The sequence below is a fragment of the Magnolia sinica genome, chromosome 4, assembly GCF_029962835.1.
Source record: "Magnolia sinica isolate HGM2019 chromosome 4, MsV1, whole genome shotgun sequence".
Taxonomy (NCBI): domain Eukaryota; kingdom Viridiplantae; phylum Streptophyta; class Magnoliopsida; order Magnoliales; family Magnoliaceae; genus Magnolia; species Magnolia sinica.
The window spans coordinates 111,885,864-111,909,927 of NC_080576.1; the positions used below are offsets into that span (position 1 = coordinate 111,885,864).

General features: G+C 41.0%; 1 protein-coding gene across 1 annotated transcript; it reads left to right on the forward strand.

The window, feature by feature from the left end:
* The first annotated feature begins 3,539 nt into the window (after positions 1–3,539).
* LOC131244295 (uncharacterized) lies at positions 3,540–5,840 on the forward strand. The gene is made up of 5 exons (XM_058243929.1): positions 3,540–3,595; positions 3,705–3,858; positions 4,878–5,268; positions 5,355–5,370; positions 5,456–5,840. The coding sequence occupies exons 1-5, from the start codon at positions 3,540–3,542 to the stop codon at positions 5,838–5,840; spliced, it is 1,002 nt and encodes a 333-aa protein (XP_058099912.1).
* The last annotated feature ends 18,224 nt before the right edge of the window (positions 5,841–24,064 follow it).

A 24,064-nucleotide genomic window follows, 5' to 3' on the forward strand; every position in this document is an offset into this window, starting at 1 on the left:
TGAAGAATGCAGGACTATGTCTTATCATTTAAAAAAATCTGAGGACAAGCTAGTAGGCTATGCAGATTCTGATTATGTAGGCAGTGTGAATGATAGAAGGTTGACTTTCGGTTACTCATTTGTACTAGTAGGTAGAGCAATCAGTTGGATGTCGAAGCTTCAGTTTGTAGTGACTCTTTCCATAACTAAAATTGAGCATATGACAGTGATAGAAGCGTTCAAGGAAGGTGTTTGGTTGAGGGGGATGATAAATCAGTTGGGGCTTCAGCAGGAGGCCATGCCAGTTAATTGCTTGTGATAATGAAAGCTCAATCACTTTGGTAAAAAAAATCTGTTTATTACTTAAGTGTTAAACATATCGATGTGCATTACCATTTTATTTAACAAATACTTAAGGAATGAGGCGTGAGTGACTCTAGAGAAGAGTCACACGAGCATGAATTCGACTAACATGCTTACTAAGGTGGTTCTCATAGAGAAGTTTAAGTTTCATGCAATTTCTCTAGGCTTGACAAAGCATAAATAGAAGACAGAGTGTGCACAAAAAGCAAACTATGATGCAAGGCGGAATTAGAGATGAGAAAATGAGCTATGAAGAATGACGATTGAATATTGAAGATATGGTAGAGATTGTTGTTGATGTCTTAAATATGTAAATAATAGGGTTTGTCGATGCCATCGACAGATCACTCGATGCCATCGAGGAGTGGTCAATGCCATCCATATTTGCTTGATGCCATCGGAACAATCTGAAGGAAAAAAATTCATGTTGGTTGCTGGAATGTTTTGGTATTGTTACTCGATAATATCGAAGGTGTTTGATGTCATCGACATATTGTCGATGCCATCGAAGGTCCCTTCGAGCGTGCACGCAGAATTGCGTAAGTGCGGGATTTGTTTCCTATTCCGATTGTGATACACACACACACACTTTTGGGAAAGAGTAGAGAGTTCTAGGATTTTTAATTCGTTTTAAGGGTTTAAAGGGCATAGCTAGGGCTTGTGAAGTAGATTCGAGGCTTGTTTGAATCGGTAACACACCATCTCTTGTAATTTCTTCTTTCATGGTGCATACTCATTGCTTTGTGCCATGGTTTTTTCCTGTAAGGATTTTCCACGTAAAATTTGAACTATTCTTGTTTGGACTTGGTTGTGTGATTACGAGTAATTTACTTGATTCATCTCTGTGTGCTTCCACAATTCCCCAGTAATTCCAAATCATTTTAGGAAATGAGCTTAAAGATGAAGCTCATCCAAAAACTCAAGTGAACTGCAAGACAAGAAACAATGCGTGTTGAACATCCACCATTAAAACATTCATGGCTATGAATGTTATGGACCAGGCTAATAATTTTTTGTTTTCAGTTCATCCTAAGTAGAAATGACCTTACGAATGATATCAAAGGGATATAAACATCACGATGGATGCCACGGAGGTTTCAACAATAGGCATTTTCCTACCCACTTTTTCCTATCTTTCGACCCACGTGAGTTTTGGATCTGCCTCATTTTGAGGCTCATGTCCTACCATGATCTTGAAAAATTGATGGGAGGGGTGGAATTCTCACAAACATCATGGTGGGTGCTTCCTATCTTCCTGCCAGAAGTTCCTGCTAAAGGCTTTTGAAGGCAATTATCTTCAGTGGATTGGGGGGATCCTTGACTATGTAGCCCATTAATGTATGTGTCTTATAATAACAATGTCCATCCATTTTGTAAGATTATTTTAGGGCATTAATAGTAAAATATAGCAAATCCAAATCTTAGGTCAACCACACCACAGGAAACAATGGTGGTTGACCATTAATAAACACTCTTCGAGGGCTACAAAGTTAAATCAAGCTATTATTTGTGTGGTCCTTTCATCTAGGTATATGTGACTTTATCATATAGTTATATGGCAAATAAACATTTTAATGGCATCTAAGTAATTGTTAATGGTGGGCATTCAATCCCCACCATTTCCCGTAGTGTGGTCCACCTGAGATTTGGATCTGTTGTAGTTTTTAGCTCACCCCCCAAAAGAATTGAGGGTGTATTTAGATTACCAAATACCATTAGTAAAGAGGTCATTATTATCGTTTAACCATGCTGGGATAAAATGTAAATCTCGATGAATTTCGATCACCCCGTTCACGGTAGGCCAACAACTAGGGATCCAACAACCACATCCCACTTGAAGCGCGTGAGAAGTTGTAGAGGACTAGTTAGATGTATAACACTTAACCACAATTATTACAATATTTTCATTATTTTCTCTACTACATAGCAAATTTTTACCATTAAAATGTAATCATTGGGAATGCATTTACCTTCATATGCATTTGGCTATATATAGATATGTCATAAATACTCATCTATATAAACAATGTGAAAGGGCAATGATGGCCTACTTATAATAATTTACAGCTCAATTCAAAAAATCAAACAAGAGATAATAATATAATAATGCCAAAAGAATAAATGGACCAGACAACGCATGGCTCTCCGCTCTCCCCTCTTTCTACGTGGAACACTTGGCTCAGGTCAACTCAGACCATGCTCCTTTATTGCTGCCCATTCCCCGCCAGGTTTCTTTTGCGCCCAAGCCGTTCAGGTTTCAACGAATGTGGGTCCAGCTCCATCGATTTCAGCAAGTTGTCAGGCATGTGTGGAACTCGATTGAATTTTCTCACCTGATGTTCTATTCTACTTAAGTTGAAATCCATTAAGAGGGTGCTCAAAGCTTGGAACAAATAATTTTTTGAAAATAACTTCGTTCAGATCAAGGCAACTGAATGCAAATTGGCAGATCTGGAGATGCAGTGCAGTCTGCGACAAGTCAAAACAGTTCAGTCAGCGTCTAACAACCCTTATTGTCTGTGACAGCTGAAGATCTCAGGAAACTGGAGTTAATGGAAGAGATATTTTGGAAGCAGAAAGCCAGGGTCAGTTGGCTGGAAGAGGGCGACAGGAACATTAAGCTATTTCATTCCTTGACTACTGAGAGGCAACATAGATCTACCATCAGATTCATGGAGCAGGAATATGGGCCCAGGCTACAGGATCTGTTGGATATCAAATCAACAGCATCTTGCCACTTTTCAGAGTTATTTTCAGCTGATAGAATAGTATTCGACTTAGAGATGCTTGATGACATCCCTTCTCTCCTATCGCAGGATAAAAATGCAAGGCTTATGGCTCATCCATCGCTTCAGGAAGTTCATTATGCTATCAGGGCCATTCCCATAGACAGTGCTCCCGGCCCCGACGGTTTCTCTGGCAGTTTCTTCTCGGCTTGCTGGGACACAGTTGAGACTGATTTACCCAAGGCAGCGACTCATATTTTTCAAGGTGGCATCTTCTCGCAGGCTGTTTCTGCTACTCTCATCTATTTAATTCCGAAATTGGCTGCCCTGGAATCCTTCTCAAATTACCGTCCCATTAGCTTCTGTAACTACCTCTATAAGATCATTGCTGGTATCATTTAAGCTAGCCTGAACAAAGTTCTCCCTGTGCTTATCTCCCCTGAGCAGGGTGCATTCATTAAGGGCAGATCGATGGCTGAAAGCATTGCTCTTGTGCAGGAATTGGTCAGGGATCTCAACAGGAAAGTGTGAGGGGGTAACATCATCTTGAAGCTGGACATGGAAAAAGCCTACGACTAGCTAGATTGGAATTTCCTGAAGCAGGTTCTGCTAAAGTTCGGATTTAGTACCCCTTAGGTGTAAATGGTTGAGAAGTGTTGGAACAACGCCTGGTTCTCAATTCTCATTAACGGGAAAGCCGCAGGCTTTTTCAAGTCTTCTAGAGGGATTCGCCAGGGGGACCCCCTATCCCCTAGTCTATTCATTCTTGCGGCTCAGATGCTTAGCAGAGGTATCAACTGTCTCATGAATCAAGGGATGTGCACCCCTTTTTGGCTCAGGAGGGGGTGCCAATAGGTTTCACACCTCCTCTATGCAGACGACACTTTGCTCTTCGTCAATGAAGGGTAGTAATCCCTCCGCTCGCTCACAACATTTCTAGATAAATACCAACGTGCCTCGGGGCAGAAAATTAATTTTCACAAGAGCGCGTTATTCTGCTCCAATAAAATCACTGCCTCTAGAGTCAGGGCCATCGAAAGATCACTGGGCGTTGCTATATAAGTGTAATTCAAACCTGATATATCTAGGGTCCCGCTAGCTTTCAGTGGGGTGAAATCGAGCTCCTTCTAGCCTCTGATTAATAAGATTGAGGGCTGAATTTGCGGTTGACGAGCATGTTGTCTATCCCAAGCAGGCAGACTTGTCCTTGTTCGTCATGTTTTGGGAAGTATCCCCATTCACACCTTAGTAGCCACTCTAATTCCTAGCCAAGTTCTAGCTTCGCTAAAGCACCTTTTTGCGAATTTCTTGTGGGGTTGGGCCGAAGATAAGAAAAAGCTTCAATGGACAGGGTGGAAATAAATTAAGTTTCCTAAATCAGAAGGAGGTTTGGGTATTAGGATGCTGCTAGATTTCGTGAAAGCACTTAGGTTGAAGCTGGGATGGGCTATCAGATACAAGGTAGATGTCAGCCTTTGGAAGTCTTTCATGAACGCCAAGTATCATATGGACCTCTCCTTGCCGGGTCCAATCAGATCCTCTGCATTCACTTCCCCATTGTGGAAGAAAATCCACATGCTGCTGCCCTTGTTGGATCTTCATGTGCGCTAGCAAATCGGACAGGGCACCTGCAATTTCTAGTTCGACAATTGGTCGGGCCTGGGCCCGTTGATCCTGTACGCGTCTTGACAAGTGCCAACAATTCTACTGTCAACCAAAGTCAACCAAGTTCTGGGGACGGCTGGCCCGCTTCCTCCCTCCTTAGCTTATGATTTTCTGCCTTAGCAAATTGTGGATTGTATCTTTCAGGCCGGCTTCTACCTGTCGGACAGCCCGGACTCCCACATTTGGCCGTTCACCCCTAGCAGCGTGTTCTCTGTCATCTCTACTTGGAACCTTTGCAGATTGAGCAAGCCACGCAAAGACTGGTCTCGGTGGGTATGGCATGCTAGTCTACCCCCGAGAATCTCCCTATTTGTCTGGAGACTCTTACACAAGGCTATCTCGGTTGATGTGGAAGTTCAAAAGCGTGATGTGTCATTAGCTTCCCAGTGCGATTGCAGTCCAGATACTTCTTCCAGTTACTGCTCGGTGGAGTCCCTGCAACACATTTTCATCAACAGCCCTTTAGCGTCAGTGAGTTGGGGGTACTTTGGTGGGATTTTTGGGATTGTATGCAATTCAAATTCCACTGTTGAAGGTATGTTGGTTGCTTGGTGGAACCCCTCTCTCGATAATCCCAGAATTTTTCCTCTGCTAAAAATTGCCCCCTGCTTTATCTTATAGGAAGTTTAGAAAGCTTGTAATTCCACTAGAATTGATGGGAAAAAGATCCTAGCTGCAGCTATCAGGGATAAAGTGAAGCCCTGACTTTACTCGCTAACCAGCCATTTTCCTGATCTTCTTCGCCCGCCTCCTCGCAGAACGTCCGCGGCTGAGTTGGGGATAGTAGCCGCATCGCGAGTTAGATCATCTCCTACTGTCATCAGGTGGATGAAACCGCAATTGGTGTGGGTCAAGCTCAACATTGACGGGTCGGCTAGAGGAAATCCGGGCCCATTTGGCGGAGGTGGCATTTGTAGAGGTGACAGGGGCAAGTTCATCTTTGCGTTCTCGTCAGGTTACAGGTTAGCATCCAATGTCTACGCTGAGCTGAGAGCGATTCATGACAGTCTCTCATTTTGTTCTCGGCTAGGCCTTTCGAGAATACAAGTTGAATTGGACTCCAGTCTCGCCGTGGACTTTTTGAATGAGACAGTCAAGCCCAGCTAGAAATGGACGTATTGGGTGGCCCGAATCAGGAGTCTTGGTGTGCAGGGTCAGATGAAATTTTCTCATATCTTTAGAGAAGGAAATGGTCCTGTTGATGGTATGGTGCGGCTGGCCAGCAACACTCAGGTTTCCTCCCTAGTTAGGCAGATCACTCTTTTCCCTTGCCGAGTTAAGGGCAACCTTTTCCTCGATAAAGTGGGTCTCGGGGCAGATCGGCTCGGCTCCAATAGGGATTCCAGTGGATAGCGGGGTCCACCAGAGTGTTAGGCCTTGTTTTTGCCATTCCCAGTGCCATTTTGTCTATTTCCTACCGTTAGTGTCTTTACGATAGGCTCCTATCAGGTCTTTTTTTCCTGAAGTCTTCTTCAATACACACACACACACACACACACACATATACGGAAACGCTCACCCGCGAACTAGTTCGTACGTTCTACATACGAACTTTTTTTAGAACTCATCATATATGATGATTCTCAAAAATCTGAACGGTCCACATGAAGCAGAACCTCATGAAACCCTTGGTATGAAATTTTACTTTGATCCAAAACTTTGGTGGGCCATGAAAAATGCAAACAGTTTCTTCCCTTGATTTGAAATTCTCTTTGCTATGGCCCACCAGAATCTTAGATCAGGGTGAAAATTCACAACCTAAGGTTTCATGGGATTCCGCATCTTATGGACCGTTCGGATTCGACACTCATGACACGTGTGCAAAGGTGCGCACGTGCGTAGGTGCGTAGGTGAGCATGCCTCTATATATATATATATATATATATATATATATATATATATATATATATATATAAAATTAATGTGACTGGGCACAGCTTTAATAGATCTCCAAATCAGTGGAGGTCAATGGATCCCTGACTTTGGGGCCACCTTGATGTATTTATCTTATATCTACACCGTCCATCCATTTCTCCATATCCTAAAGAGCCCAAAAATGCAGCAAATCCAAATTTCAAGTGGACAACACGTGGAATAGTGGTGATTGACCATTAAAAACTTCTCATGGGTTACAAAAGTTTTATGTCAACCTGATCATTGTGTGGTCCTTTCATTTAGGTATTTGTCACCGTATCAATAGGTTGGATGGCAAATACACATTCTGTTAGCCATCAAGAAGTTTTTAACGGTGGGCATTCGATCCCCACTATTTCCTTTGGTGTGGTCCATTTCTGATTTGGAATTGCTGCATTTTTGGGTTAGTACCCTAAAAGGATACAGAGAAATGGATGGACAAAGTGGATATAAGACATGTGCACCGTGGTGGTCCCACAGTCAAGGATATACCAACCTCAGTGGATTCAGGGATTCACCAAAGCAGCATCCCATTTGAAGAATGTGAGTTGAAGGGACTAGGGTTGAGGTGAATTTTAATAATTTATTACAATTATTGTAATACTTTCGTTGTTTGTTTTACTTATGAAAACTGGTATAGAAGAATATTTTTTTAATGTAAAATTATAATCTTTACAAATACATTTTCCTTTTTCCACTTGAATACGCATTTGACTATCCATATTAATTTTGATGTGTTGTAAATACTCGTTGATATAAATATTGGGAATGAGTAATGATGGTCCACTTACATTAATTTTCCTTTGAATTCAGAAATACAGACAAGCCCCAATAATGCAGTAATACCAAAGGAGATGAATGGACTACACATACACTTGAAGTTACGTGGCTTCTGTGGATCCTTAGATCCGAGATTTGTGGATCCCTGGCTATGGGGCCTACCTTGATGTATTTGTCTTATATCCACAACGGTCATCTGTTTCACCAGATCATTTTAGCTTATAAGCCCAAAAATGCAGATCCAAATCTCAAGTGGACCACACCACAAGAAACAGCGGTGACTGATCATTAAAAACTTCTCTCGTGCCATAAAAGTTTTGGATGTTGCTGATATTTGTGTGGTCCCTGTATTCAGGTATTTTTGATCTTATCTACAGTTTGGATGGCAAATAAACATCATGCTTGCCCCTAAGATGTTTCTAATGGTGAGTAAACTCTGTGAGGCCCAACGTCATTTATGCATTGTATCAATTCCGTCCATCCATTTTATCATATAAATTTAGGGTTTTAACCCAAAGATTAATCATATCCAAAGCTAAAATGGACCACACCACTAGAAATAGTGTGAATTGAAGTCTACCTTTGAAAAGTTCTTAGGGGGCAATATAAGTTTTAGATCAGGCTGCTATTTGTGTTTTCCCTTCATCCATGCATGTGTGATCTTATGAACAGTTTGGATGACAAATAAACAGCACTAGAGTCCTTAGAAAGGTTTCAACAGTGGAAATAAATAATTTCATTGTTTCCTGTGGTATGATCTATTTGAGCTTTAGATATACTTCAATTTTGGGCTCAACCCCTAAAATGATCTGGAAAAACGGATGGACGGCATGGATAAAACACATAAATTTACATTTGGCCCAACAGAATTTACTCAGTACTATAAGAGCATACGGAATAACTCAGTACATTTCCCCGAAGGAATATAGAGAAACGGACAGATGACGTGTACATCATGGTGTGCCGCCCGTAGTCAGGGACTAGAGTCAGATGCAGATGAGGTCCCCCCACAAAGCTAGGATTGGACATGAGCTCTGAAGGTCCACCGCTGGTCCGCTATTGTTTGCTCACTGCGCGTGGGTGGTCCACGTGATTCTTGGAACTGCCTCACTTTTGGGTTGCACCCTTATCTAGGCCTTATCTCTTACTAGCTAGAGAAGGGCTGGGGCAGTATTCACGCCACGTCCACTAAGGTTGTCTACAAAGGCATATACATCATGGTGGGCCATAGTGAGTGATTCGATCCACATAAGCCACGTCCCACGCGAAGCTCGTGACCTGTTGTAGGGCATAGGATAGAATTGCATTTGGTCTCATGCAAATTTCATTTGTTATATAGGGAGGATGGGACCACGTGGGATAGAATTGAATTTGTTAAAAAAGATAAAATACCATATTTTTCTCTTGGTCATTTTTTTTTTTAATTTTTATTTTTAATTTTTAATTTTTTCAAAAAGATTATATATCACATTTTTCACTTGGTCATTTTTTTTTTCATTTTTCATTTTTTATTTCTTTTATTTTTTCAAACTTAAGTGTAACAGAACCTGACAGACGAATGGATTTCACATTTAAAACACGTGGGTAACATCCACTTTTTGTTCTACATGCTGTCGGTCTAGTTGTTGGTTTATGAAGATATGCATTTGTATTTAAGAGGGCCGGCCATGTGTGACCCACCATGATGTATGTACCTTACATTCACACCGTCCATCCGTTTTGACGGCTCATGTTAGGGCATGATCCAAAACTGAAGCAGACCCAAGTCTTAGGTGAACCACACTACAGGCAGCAGTGGTGATTGAATACCCACCGTTAAAAACTTCATAGGGGCCACTGGAATTTTTATTTTCCATCCAACCAGTAGATAAGCTCACAAGAACCTAGATGAAGTGGTGGCAAAAATATCAGCTTGATACAAAACGTGTGTCCGACGGGAAGTTTTTAACGGTCAATCACACCATTGTTTCCTGCGACCCAGTTTACCTGGGACTATATATATATATATATATATATTAACGAGACCTACATTGAGCTGTAAAAACTGACGGACAGCCTGGATGTAAGGGACATATATCAAGTAGGGCCCACAATCAGGGATCCAACCACATGGAAGCCCCGCACCCTGTTGTACCTAGCTTTGGAACATACAGGCGATCTGAGGGGCCACTGTGATCTATGGGTTTTATCCACACCGTTCATCCATTTTTCCATATTATTATAGATTAAAAGCGCCAAAGTGAAGCAGTTCCAATGCTCAATTGGGCCACACAGTGAGGATTAAACAACTACCATTGAAAAACTTTTTTGGGGCCATAGAAGTTTTGGAGCAAGTTAATATTTGTGTTTTTCCTTCAACCAACTCTACGACCTTATGAATAGGATGGATGGCAATTAAACATCACAGTGGGCCGATGAGGATTTGAACGGTGGGTATCATTATGACCACTTCTTCCTCTTGTGTGTTCCATTTGGGCCTTGGATGTGCCTCATTTTTAGCTTATACCTTAAAATGGTAGAGCTGTCAATGGGCAAATCTCAGCTCAGATTTTTATTTTTTAGGCCCAAGTGTGGCCCATTAACACCCTAGGGAAGGGGATTACACGTAATAACTTAGCGAGTGTTACCCTTACCATGGGACTCACCTTAATGATCCATTGAATATCCACACCATCCATCCGTTTCTCCAGCCCATTTAAGGATGTGGTCCTAAATATCAGGTGGACCACACCACAGGAAACAGTGATGTTTGAGTGTCTCACCATTAAAAATTCCGAAGATTTCAAATCATCCAGATTTACTCCCAATTCATTTGTTCCAATGCACCTCTTACGCCTCATTTACTCCATCCAAACCGGTACAAGTCCGTTTAAGTCAGGACTGGTATAAGTAGGACCTATCAATTGGAGATCCAGTCCATTGACTATTCCCCAAAATGTCCCAGACTAGGAAGATCCTAGCCATCCAAACCTCAGCATTTTTTTCTATGGAATATAAACTGTTGCTTCATCCTCTTCCATCATGTAGTTTGGAAGGGCCCGTCAGAACAGAAGTCTGGGGGGAATTGGGTTATCCCCAAACATGGCAAGGCAGATCGGAACAAATGTCTGCACTGCCAGTTTAATCTACTCCCGTGGCCTTCGAGGCAGAAGTAAGGGCCAACCAAATCGATATCTGAATCGCTCACCCATTCAAAATGCCCTCGTAATGTCTCTCAGGTTGCAAGATCTAGCCATGCCATCCACTCAACCTTGCAGTGGTACAGATGAAGATCTTGTTGCCACCAACCATAGATTGGCAGGATATTTCCTTGTTGCACACCACAGAAGGTGCCTACGTTTTTTTTCTTTTATTCCTTTCAACCACCCACTTTAGATCAAAATTTTGATGGCTAGAATCAAATGATGACGATATTCACCATCACCAAACCATGGTGGCACAAGCCCAAACGGACAATATGGATGGAAGGCCCACTTGCAGTATCATGTATCTTGGATGACCTTCTCAGGCTTTTAAAGTTTAGCCAATTAATAACTGCTAAACAATCACCCCAGGAGCAAGCTTCCATATTTACTCATACACACTAAACAATGTGAAAGAACAATGATGGCCTACTTACAATAATTTACTACTCACTTCAAAAAATCAAACAAGAGATAATAATATAGTAATGCCAAAAGAAATAAATGGACCAGACAACATGTGACTGGATACAGCTTCAACAGATCTCCAAATCAGTCGAGGTCAGTGGATCCCTGACTTTGGGGCCACCTTGATGTATTTATTTTATATCTACACCGTCCATCCATTTCTCCAAAGGAATATAGAGAAACGGACAGATGACATGTACATCACGGTGGGCCCGTAGTCAGGGACTAGAGTCCGATGTAGATGAGGTCCCCTCACAAAGCTAGGATCGGACATGAGCTCTGAAGGTCCACTGCTGGTCCGCTACATTGTTTGCTCACTGCGCGCGTGGTCCACGTGATTCTTGGAACTGCCTCACTTTTGGTTTGTACCCTTATCTGGGCCTTATCTCTTCCTAGCTAGAGAAGTGTTGGGGCAGTATTCAAGCCACATCTGCTAGGTTTATCTACAAAGGCATATACATCATGGTGGGCTATAGTGAGTGATCCGATCCACATAAGCCACGTCCCACGCGAAGCTCGTGACCCGTTGTAGGGCATGGGATAGAATTGCATTTTGTCTTAGGCAAAATTCATTTGGTATTTGGGGAGGATGGGATCATGTGGGATGGAATTGAATTTGTTCAAATGGAATTGTATTTTGTCCCATGCAGGATTTTCATGAATTTCGAAATCCACTACACATGTGGCACCCACATTGATGCATCTGTTCATCCATATACATTGTTTACACATGACATTCTGGCTATATACTTGTATGAGTGAACGATATTGGTTGTGAATTTGATTCGTTGATTACAATTCCATGGTTCACCGTACAAGATTTTGTTTAATTCAATGTTTTCCTATAGCAAGGATTTTATCCCCAACATGGGATTGGAGGGCTAAAATACCATGGTATTTTCGGACATGCAATCATTGTGCAATAACAATGTTAATACCATTTAATGGTATTCAATACCATTCTATTCCACGGACCAAACACGCCCTAACAATGTAGCTTACCCTTAATTTAGCCAGTTGTTTAACCGAGGGCCTAGATGGGTTGAGCTTGTATGATTGCGAGTAGAGTTGGGTAGGATCCGACTTGAAGCGATGGATCCGACTCGTTTGAACTAGTTTGATCAATCTAACCTGAACCGAAAGCCAGGATCAGGTCAGATTGATTAGACCCACTCATATCTGACCGCACATCGAGTCGAGCTCGGGTTAGTAGTCAATCTGATCCGATTGAATAGTATAAATTAAAAAATAAATAAATTAACTTTTACTTTTACCCTTTTACCCTTTTTTTACCCGAACGACGAACTCTAACCCATCCCTACTCAGGCAGCGAACCCTATCCGTCTCTTGATTTCCCTCCTCTCCTTCTTTCTCTCCTCCTCCTCTCTCTCTCTCTCTCTCTCTCTCTCTCTCTCTCTCTCAATTTCCCTCATGTTTCCTTCTTAGCACGAGAGTCTCTAGCTCGGCTTGACTCAGCCCAGTCCGAATTGACCGAACAGACTCAACTCGATCCGACTCAATTTCCTTGACCGGATCGGATCAAGTCAACCCTACTGGACTCGGTCCCGAATCGAATCGAGTTCGGGTCAGATTCTTGGAAAAATCGAATCGAGTCGAGTTGGACCCAATCCGGTTTGACTCGACTCGATGCCCACCTCTAATTGCGAGGGCGTGTCAAAGTCTAACTAACTCAAGGGTTTTCATCTTGACTGAATTATTGATGCCTTCGCACCAACATGGATATATTGGACACTGGGCGAAGATCCAGAATTCTCTCAACCACCGATTAATGTGCTCCATACTAAAGTGAACTAAAGTGATTTGTGCAAGAATAAGATCAGCTCTCACAAATGAGTTCTTTTTGCCTTGTACTTGTATATGAAGGATTGACCAGGTTAAAGACTTTCTATTATGCCATAAGTTTAACGTGGTATTTCTCAACCAGAATGAAAGATTTTAACAAAAGATAATATACCACATTTTTCCCTTGGTCATTTATCTTTCATTTTTATTTTTTCAAAAAGATAATATACCACATTTTTCTCTTGGTCAATTTTTTTTTCATTTTTTTAATTATTTTTTTATTGTTTCAAAAAGAAAATATATCACATTTTTCTCTTGGCCATTTATTTTTTTCATTTTTCATTTTTTATTTCTTTTATTTTTTCAAACTTAAGCGTAACAGAACCTGACAGACGAATGGATTTCACACTTAAGACGTGGGTAACATCGACTTTTTGTTCTACAATCTGTCGGTCCAATTGTTGGTTTATGAAGATATGCATTTGTATTTAAGAGGGGCGCCCATGTGGGACCCGCCATGATGTATGTGCCTTACATTCACGCCGTTCATCCGTTTTGACGGCTCACGTTCGGGCATGATCCAAAACTGAAGCAGATCCAAGTCTTATGTGAACCACACTACAGGCAGCAGTGGTGATTGAATACCCACAGTTAAAAACTTCATAGGGGCCACTGGAATTTTTATTTTCCATCCAAATTGTTGATAAGTTCACAAGAACCTAGATGAAGTGGTGGCAAAAATATCAGCTTGATACAAAACTTTTGTGTCCCACGGGGAAGTTTTTAATGGTCAATCAAACCACTGTTTCCTGTGATGTGGTCTACTTGGGACTTTTAATCTACTTTATTATTATTATTTTTAGTAGTGACCTACAATGACCTGTAAAAACCAATGAACAGCCTGGATGTAAGGAACTTATATCAAGGTGGGCCCCACAATCAGGGATCCAACCACATGGAAGCCTCGCAGCCTACTGTCCCTAGCTTTGGAACGTACAGGGGATCTGAGGGGCCACTGTGATCTATGGGTTTTATCCACACCGTTCATCCATTTTTCCATACAATTTTAGGTTATAGGCACGAAAGTGAAGCAATTCCAATGCTCAATTGGGCCACACAGTGAGGATTAAACAACTACTATTGAAAAACTTTTTTGGGACCACAGAAGTTTTGGATGAAGTTGATATTTGTGTTTTCCCTTCATCCAGGTCCACGTGGCCTTATGAACAGGATGGATGGCAATTAAACATCATAGTGGGCCTATGAAGGTTTGAATGGTGGGTATCATTATGACCACTTCTTCCTCTTGTGTGTTCCATTTGGGCCTTGGATGTGCCTTATTTTTAGCTTATACCTTAAAATGATAGGGCAAAATAGATGTACATTGTAACCCATACATCTCGGTGCTCCTCGAGTCTCTGTCGGTTCTTAGTAGGGCTGTCAATGGGCAGATCTCAGCCCAGATTTTGATTTCACCCTAGGGAAGGGGATTAGGTGTTACCCAGGTAACAACTTAGTGGGTGTTACCCTTACCATGGGACCCACCTTAATGATATGTTGAATATCCCCACCATCCATCCGTTTCTTCAGCCCCTTTAAGGATGTGGTCCTAAATATCAGGTGGACCACACCACACGAAACAGTGATGTTTGAGTGTCTCACCATTAAAAATTCCAAAGAACCCATCTTAAGGTTTTTGTAATGTTTATTTGCCATTCGACTTGTTGATGATGTCAAAGAGACCTGTTGATATTTGACAGAATGATCGACCTGTTGATCATGTCAAGGAGACACCTGTTGATATTTGACAGAACGATCCACCTATTGATCATGTCAAAGAGACCTATTGATATTTGATAGAATAACCGTAACAAGCTTATTGAAATATATACTTGGGCCAAAATTAAGGAAATTCCAAGCCTCGAGTGGGCCATAAATGTAAGGCTCACAAACAGGTGACCTTCCAACACTTTTTAATCGTCCATTTAAATGGCCAATGTTTGAACGGTTTGGATCATTCAGCCAATAATAATTAAATTGCTTCGGAGCTATAATTAACATGTCATGTATACTCGAACCAGGGCAGCTGTATAAAAGACCTAAATGAAGGCATTTCACACCAATTAATCCCAAATATCTCTTCCTCAAGGTTTCAATTCATCCCGAGTTTTTTTTTATAAAAATTTTCAAAGCAATACTTTTTCATAGATAGTGAGACACTCGGTGCACACCCATGTCAGTACACACACTCTGTGTTAGCCACCCCCGCTAGGGATGGATACCAAGACCTCAAGTGTTGAAATGAGGTATCTCCACTCAGTCAACCACATCCCACTTAAAGTGCATGACAAGTTGCAGAGGACTAGTGTCAGATGTGTAACAATTACCCACGATTATTATAATATTTTCATTATTTGCTCTAGTACTTAGCAAATATTTACTATTAAAATGTAATCATTGGGAATGCATTTACCTTCATATGCATTTGGCTATATATGGATGTGCCATAAATACTTGTCTATTTAAATAATGTAAAAGAGCAATGATGGCCTACTTAAAATAATTTACTACTGAATTCAAAAAATCAAACAAGAGATAATAATATAGTAATGCCAAAAGAAATAAATGGATTAGAAAACATGTGACTGGATACAGCTTCAATAGATCTCCAAATCAGCCGAGGTCAGTGGATCACTGACTTTGGGGCCACCTTGATGTATTTATCTTATATCTACACCATCCATCCATTTCTCCACATCCTAATTTAAGAGCCCAAAAATGCAGCAAATCCAAATTTCAAGTGGACTACACCATGTGAAACCGTGGTAATTGACCATTAAAAACTTCTCATGGGTTACAAAAGTTTTATGTCAACCCGATCATTGTGTGGTCCTTTCAGTTAGGTATTTGTCACCGTATCAATAGGTTGGATGGCAAACACACATTCTGGAAGCCATCAAGAAGTTTTTAATGGTGGGCATTCGATCCCCACTACTTCCTTTGGTGTGGTCCATTTCTGATTTGAAATTGTGCATTTTTGAGCTAGTACCCTAAAAGGATATAGAGAAATGGATGGACGAAGTTGATATAAGACATGTGCATCGTGGTGGTCCCACAGTCAAGGATCCACCAACCTCAGTGGATTCAGGGATTTACCAAAGCAGCATCCCATTCGAAGAAGAACGTGAGTTGAAGGGACTAGGGTTGAGGTGAATTTTAGGGCCTGTTTGGCCGGACCGATCCCACGGTATTATTACCCATGGCAGGGACTGTTCCTGATACAATGGGATAAGCTTAATTCCTATTTTTTGTTTGTAATACGGTGGTACATTGAAAGGAGATACCCACCATCATTTGAAACTATTGACAATAACAAACATGTGTTATATTTGAACCGTTCATTTGTTTTGTAACCTCATTTTGTGGCATGGGCCTACAAATGAGGCAGATCCAAAACTTATGTAGCCCCAAAGAAGTTTTCAACGGTAATTATTCAATCCCCATTGATTTCTATGGTGGGGCCCACTTGAGCTTTAGATCTACTTGATTTTTTGGCCCATGCTCTAAAATGAACTCGAAAAATGGGTGGACGGTGTGGATATAGTCCACACATCATGGTGGGACCTACACAACTTGCTAACATTGAGTGATATTAGCACGGGACCCGATACGGTTCCATCAGCCTACTTCCAAGCTTTTCCACTCTTCCCAAACGTGGAGTGGAATTGGCACAGGACCAGATGCAATTCCATCCCACCTAAGCCCATGTAATCCATCCGGCCAAACAGGCCCTTACTAATTACTACAATTATTGTAATACTTTCATTGTTTGTTTTACTTGTGAAAATTGGTATAGATGATAAATTTATTTATTTTTAAAGGTAAAATTATAATCATTACAAATACATTTTCCTTTCACCACTTGCACATGCATTTGACTATCCATATTAATTTTGATGTGTTGTAAATACTCGTTGATATAAATATTGGGAATGAGTAATGATGGCCCACTTACATTAATTCTCCTTTAAATTCAGAAATACAGACAAGCCCTAATAATGTAGTACTACCAAAGGAGATGAATGGACTACACATACACTTGAAGTTCCGTGGCTTCTGTGGATCCCTGACTATGGGGCCTACCTTGATGTATTTGTCTTATATCCTCCACGCTCATCTGTTTCTGTTTCGCCAGATCATTTTAGCTTATAAGCCCAAAAATGCAGTAGATCCAAATCTCAAGTGGACCAAACCACATGAAACAGCGGTGATTGATCATTAAAAACTTCTCAGGTGCCATAAAAGTTTTGGATGTTGCTGATATTTGTGTGGTCCTTGTATTCAGGTATTTTTGATCTTATCTACCGTTTGGATGGCAAATAAACATTATGCTTGCCCTTAAGACGTTTTTAATGGTGAGTAAACTCTATGGGGCCAACGTCATTTGTGCATTGTATCAACTCCGTCCATCTATTTTATCATATAAACTTAGGGCTTTAACCCAAAGATTAATCATATCCAAAGCTAAAGTGGACCATACCACCGGAAATAGTGTGAATTGAAGTCTACCTTTGAAAAGTTCTTAGGGGCCAATATTAGTTTTAGATCAAGCTGTTATTTGTGTTTTCCCTTCATCCATGTCCGTGTGATCTTATGAACAGTTTGGATGATAAATAAATAGCACTGGGGGCCTTAGAAAGGTTTCAACAGTGGAAACAAATAATTTCATTGTTTCCTGTGGTATGGTGTATTTGAGCTTTAGATATATATACTTCAATTTTGGGCTCAACCCCTAAAATGATATGGAAAAACAGATGGACGGCGTGGACAAACCACATGAATTCACATTGGGCCCAACAGAGTTTACTCAGTATTATAAAAGCCTGCTGAGTAACTCAGTATGCAATCCGATTTCCCTGAAGGAGTATAGAGAAACGGACAGATGACTTGTACATCACGGTGGGCCTGTAGTCAGGGACTAGAGTCGGATGCAGATGAGGTCCCCTCACAGAGCTAGGATCGGACATGGGCTCTGAACGTCCACCGTGATTTAAGGGTTTTATCCATGCCATTCATCCATTTTTAAATATCATTTTAAGTTATACAGGCCCAAAAATGAGGAAGATTCCATGCTTTCGAGGCCCACCATGATAGTTAATTCCATCCATGGACTTAGATGGAGGGAAAGTTAATTCCATGATAGTTAATTCCATCCAACTTATTCGTAACGTCACATGGATTTGGATGGAGGGAAAGTTTTCAATGCCAGGTGTTTGCTCACTGCATGCGTGGTCCACTTGATTTCTGGAACTGCCTAACTTTTGGTTTGTACCGTTATCTAGGCCTTATCTCTTCCTAGCTAGAGAAGGGCTGGGGCAGTTTTCAAAGCCACGTCCTTTAGGTTTGTGTACAAAGGCATATACATCGTGGTGGGCCGTAGTCAGGGATCGATCCACATAAGCCATGTCCCATGCGAAGCTCGTGACCTATTGCAGGGACTGGATCGTGGATTGTAATAACTAACCACACTTATCACAATACTTTTATTATTTGCTTTTCAAAGAAAATACAAGGAATTGAACGTCTATGGTTGAAATTTTAAATGAGCCTAGGGCCCACAGGAAAGTATACCTTCCATCCAACCTGTTCATAACGTCACACAGACATGAATGAAGGAAAACAAAAACAATGGGCTTGATCGAAAACTTCTATGGCCCCCAAAGAAAAATATTGAGCAGTAAGCATTCATTTCCCCCTGTTTCTTGTGGTGTGGTCCACGTGAGCTTTGGATCTATCTCATTTTTGGGCTCATGTGCTAAAATGAGAGGGAAAAACGAATGGACGATGTGGATCAAGATCATATATAACAGTGGATGCCACATATTTTAGTGGAAAAAATCTTGGCCATCTCCATTCCATGCAAGAGCTTTTCAAAGAAGCTTCCCCTCAACATCAAGTCATTGTCAAGATGCGGCTACTGGGTGTGTAAATATATGGGTAAATAATAATTACACATTTACATTGCATTTACCATGGGATTTGAAAAACAAACGGGCCCTAATATACTATTCAATTCGTGATACAAACAAAAGCCAAGAGGGCATTTGGCCCGGGAATTACATGGGATAGAATTACATTTGATCTCATGCAAATTTCATTAAGTGTCTGGGGAGGATGGATTATGTGGGATGGAATTACATTTGTTCCCATCGAATTGTATTTGGTTCATGCAGGATTTTCATGAATTTTGAAATCCACTACACATGTGGCAGCCATGTTGATGCATGCCTTCATCCATATACACTATTTACACCTAACATTTTGGTTATATATTTGTACGAGTGAGCGATATTTGTTGTAAATTTGATTCGTTCATTACAAATCCATGGTCCATCATACAGTATTTTGTTTAATTTAGTGTTTTCCTATAGCAAGAATTTTATCCCAAACATGGGATTGGAAGGCTAAAATACCAATGGTATTTTCAGACATGTAATCATTGTGCGATAACAATGTTAATCCCATCTAATGGGATTCAATACCATTTTATTCCACAGACCAAGCCCGCCCTAATAATGTAGCTTACCCTCAATTTATCCAGTTGTTTAATTGAGGGCCTAGATGGGTTGTGCTTGTATGATTGCGAGTAGAGCTGGGTAGGATCCGACCCTAACCGATGGATCCGACTCGTTCGAACCGATCGGATCGGATCCGACCCGAACCAAAAGTAAGATCGGGTCAGATCGAGTGGACCCACTCAGATCCGACCACAGATCGAGTCGAGTTCGGGTCAGTAGCCAATCTGATCCGATCTGAAATCCGATTCGATCCAATCCAGTCGAGTAGTATAAATATTTTTTTAAAAAAAAACTTCTACTTTTACCCATCTTTTACCCAAGCGGTGAACCCTAATCCATCCCTACCCGAGCAGCGCCGCACGAGGTCCTTCTTTCTCTCATTCTCTCTCCTTCTTTCTCTCCTAATTTCCCTTCTCTCCTCCTTTCTCTCCCTCTCTCCCGATTTCCTTCCTGTTTCCTTCCCAGCACGAGAGTTTCCGGCTCGGCTTAACTCAGCCCAGCCCAGCCCAAATCGATTGGACAAACTCAACTCGATCCGACTCGGTTTCCTTGACCGAGTCGGACTCGGTTCATGTTAGGCTAGCAAGGATTCGGATCGGATCGGATCGAGTCAACCCTGCTAGACTCGGTCCCGGATCGGATTGAGTTTAGGTCAGGTTCTTGGAAAAATCAGATCGAGTCGAGTTAGACATAGGGTCCGACTCGACTCGATGCCTACCTCTAATTGCAAGGGCATGTCAGAGTCTAACTCACTCAATGGTTTTCATCTTGACTGAATTATTGATGCCTCCATACCGACATGGATAGATTGGACACTGGACGAAGATCCAAAGTCCTCTCAACCACCAATTAATGCCCTTCGTACTAAAGTGATTTGTGCAAGAATAAGATTAGCTCTCACGAACGAGTTATTTTTGCCTTTTACTTGTATATGTAAGATTGACTAGCTTATGACTTGTTTGATTTTTGAGAGCTTGTGTAATTATCTTTGTAAATGGGTAATTATTACCATTTCACCCGTTTGATTTTCAAACAAATTTCTGTCTTGGAAACCGGTTCAAAAGAGTTAATTTAAATTTGTAGACCCCAACGTAATGTATATTATATATACATTCCGTCCATCCGTTTTACCGAAATATTTTGAGGCATGATCCGAAAAAATGAGGCAAATTCAACACTCAAGTGGCCCACAACAAAATAAATAGTGGCCCTAAGAGGTTTTTAACGGTAAATGTTTGATTTCCTTTTTTCCATGGCGTGGTCTATTTGAGCTTTGGATATGCCTCATTTTTTAGCTCATACCATAAATTCAGTTGGCATAATGGATGAACGGTGTGGATAATCAACATGCATCATGGTGAGACTCACAAATATTTTGTGGCTTTCTCCGTTAGTTTTTGGGTCTAAAGAGCAACCCATTACATCAAGCAACAGAAATAGTGTTGTAAATACGGGTGAAATAATTATTACCCATTTATGAATTGAAAATTCAAACAGGATCTTAAAAACTTTTTATTACACCACGTGTTTAACGTGGGAATTTCCAATCAGAACGAAGGGTTCGAACAAAAGATTTTTTTTTAAAATTTTTTCAAACTAATGCCTAACGCCGAAAGCCGAACCTGACGGACGTATGAACTTCACATTTAAAACATGTGGGTAACATCCACTTCGCGCTGACAGTTTAGTTGTCGGTTTACAAAGATATGCATTTGAATTTAAGAGGAGCAGCCACGTGGGGCCCAACATGATGCATGTGCCTTACGTTTACGCCCTCCATCCGGTTTGACAGCTCATGTTAGGGCATGATCTAAAACTGAAGCAGATCCAAGTCTTAGGTGAACCACACCACAGGAAGCGGTGGTGATTGAATGCCCACCATTAAAAACTTCACAGGAGCCACTAGAATTTTTATTTTCCATCCAACTTATTGGTAAGCTCACAAGAACCTAAATGAAGTGGTGACAAAATATCAGCTTGGTACGAAACTTTTGTGTCCCACGGAAAGTTTTTAATGGTCAATCACACCACTGTTTCCTATGATGTGGTCTTCCTGGGACTTTTAATCTACTTTTTTTCTTTTTCTTTTTTAACGTGACCTGCAATAAGCGGTAAAAACGGACGGACAGCGTGGATGCAAGGAACATATATCAAGGTGGGCTCCACAATGATGTACTTATTATATCTGTTGTAGGGACTGGAAGTGGATTGGCTGGTGTAGACACGTGTTGTGCGAAGATGAGTGCCTACGGTCCTTGAGCTCCGAGTTGTAAGAGCGGTTCAGATGAGGTGTACACCACGGTGGGCCGTAGTCAGGGACTAGAGTCGGATGCAGATGAGGTCCCCTCACAAAGCTAGGATCAGACATGGGATCTGAAGGTCCACCACTGGTCCACTACATTGTTTGCTCACTGCGCGCGTGGTCCCCGTGCTTCTTGGAACTGCCTCACTTTTGGTTTGTGCCCTTATCCAGGCCTTATCTCTTCCTAGCTAGAGAAGGACTGGGGCAGTTTTCAAGCCACTGTCCATTGGGTTTGTCTACAAAGGCATGTACATCACGGTGGGTCATAGTGACTGATTCGATCCACATAAGCCACGTCCCACGCGAAGCTCGTGACATGTTGTAGGGCATGGGATAGAATTGCATTAGGTCTCATGCAAATTTCATTTGGTATTTAGGGAGAATGGGATCATGTGGGATGGAATTGAACTTGTTAAAAAAGAAAATATATCACATTTTTCTCTTGGTCATTTTTTTTTTTTTCATTTTTAATTTATTATTATTTTTTTATTTTTTCAAAAAGATTATATATCACATTTTTCTCTTGGTCATTTTTTTTTTCATTTTTCATTTTTTATTTCTTTTATTTTTTCAAACTTAAAGCCTAACAGAATGATGTAGAGCGGGTTGCGGACAGTTTCCTGGCCAAGATGGATCAAAAAAGACCCGGTCGACGACAGAAGTGATCCGGACCATCAGACCTTAGATCGGGCGTATCTCGCAATCCGGAATGAGTTATCTGACGTAAAATATATGATTTTGGGGTAGAACGAGCTACTTTAGCCAACCAACCCTGCTATGCCGGGTTGCGCAGCACGGAATTGCGAAAAACCCCTTAATCGACGGTCGTTTCCCTGTTTTAATTTCGTTTTTACTATAAATAGTAAGTTTTAGTTTGATTATAACTCTTCATCCGTCGGGCTTTAGGAGTTGCGCCAAACGTGAAAAGAGCTTAGAATAATTAGGAGAACGATTTGGTGAAGCCAAATAGGACACTTACTATTTTTGGCCGAAAACCTTGCCCACTAGTAGACATCACGACCGTCTATAAATAGTAAGTTTACTATTTATAGTAAGTCGCAGATTCTAGGAGTTTGAGTTGTAGTTTGATTCTGATTTCTTTCCCATTGCTTGGTACCCCTATTTAAAGGGTTGTGAACTTGTTTTTACTCATTGATTAATCAATTTCGAATTTATTATAATTTATTTATATTTTCTGCTTTCTTTCCTCGTGGATTCGAGAAGTCTCTGTGAGGAGTCCAGAGAAGTTCCATGGATTCGAGAAGTCTCTGTGAGGAGTCCAGAGAAGTTCCGTGGATTCGAGAAGTCTCTGTGAGGAGTCCAGAGAAGTTCCGTGGATTCAGAATAGTTATCCTCTTGAGGAAGACGGTGCTCGACCTCACGTCCTCCCCTACGTCATAGAACTTGACAGACAAATGGATTTTACATTTAAAACACGTGGGTAACATTGACTTTTTATTCTACATGCTGTGGGTCAAGTTGTTGGTTTATGAAGATATGCATTTGTATTTAAGAGGGGCGGCCATGTGGGACCCACCATGATGTATGTGCCTTACATTCATGCCGTCCATCCATTTTGACGGCTCACGTGAGGGCATGATCCAAAACTAAAGCAGATCCTAAGTCTTAGGTGAACCACACTACAGGAAGCAGTGGTGATTGAATACCCACCATTAAAAACTTCATAGGGGCCACTGGAATTTTTATTTTCCATCCAACTTGTTGATAAGCTCACAAGAACCTAGATGAAGTGGTGGCAAAAATATCAGCTCGATACAAAACTTTTGTGTCTCACGGGAAGTTTTTAATGGTCAATCACACCACTGTTTCCTGTGATGTGGTCTACCTGGAACTTTTACTCTACTTCATTTTTATTTTTTTATTTTTAAACGTGACTTACAATGAGCTGCAAAAACCGACGGACAGCCTGGATGTAAGGAACATATATATATATATATATATATATATATATATATATATATATATATATATATATATATATATATATATATATCAAGGTGGGCCCCACAATCAGGGATCCAACCACATGGAAGCCTCGCAGCCTGCTGTCCGTAGCCTTGGAACGTACAGGGGATCTGAGGGGCCACTGTGATCTATGGGTTTTATCCACACCGTTCATCCATTTTTTCCATATCATTTTAGATTATATGCACAAAAGTGAAGCAGCTCCAATGCTCAATTGGGTCACACAGTGAAGATTAAACAACTACCATTGAAAAACTTTTTTTGGGCCACAGAAGTTTTGGATGAAGTTGATATTTGTGTTTTTCCTTCATCCAGGTC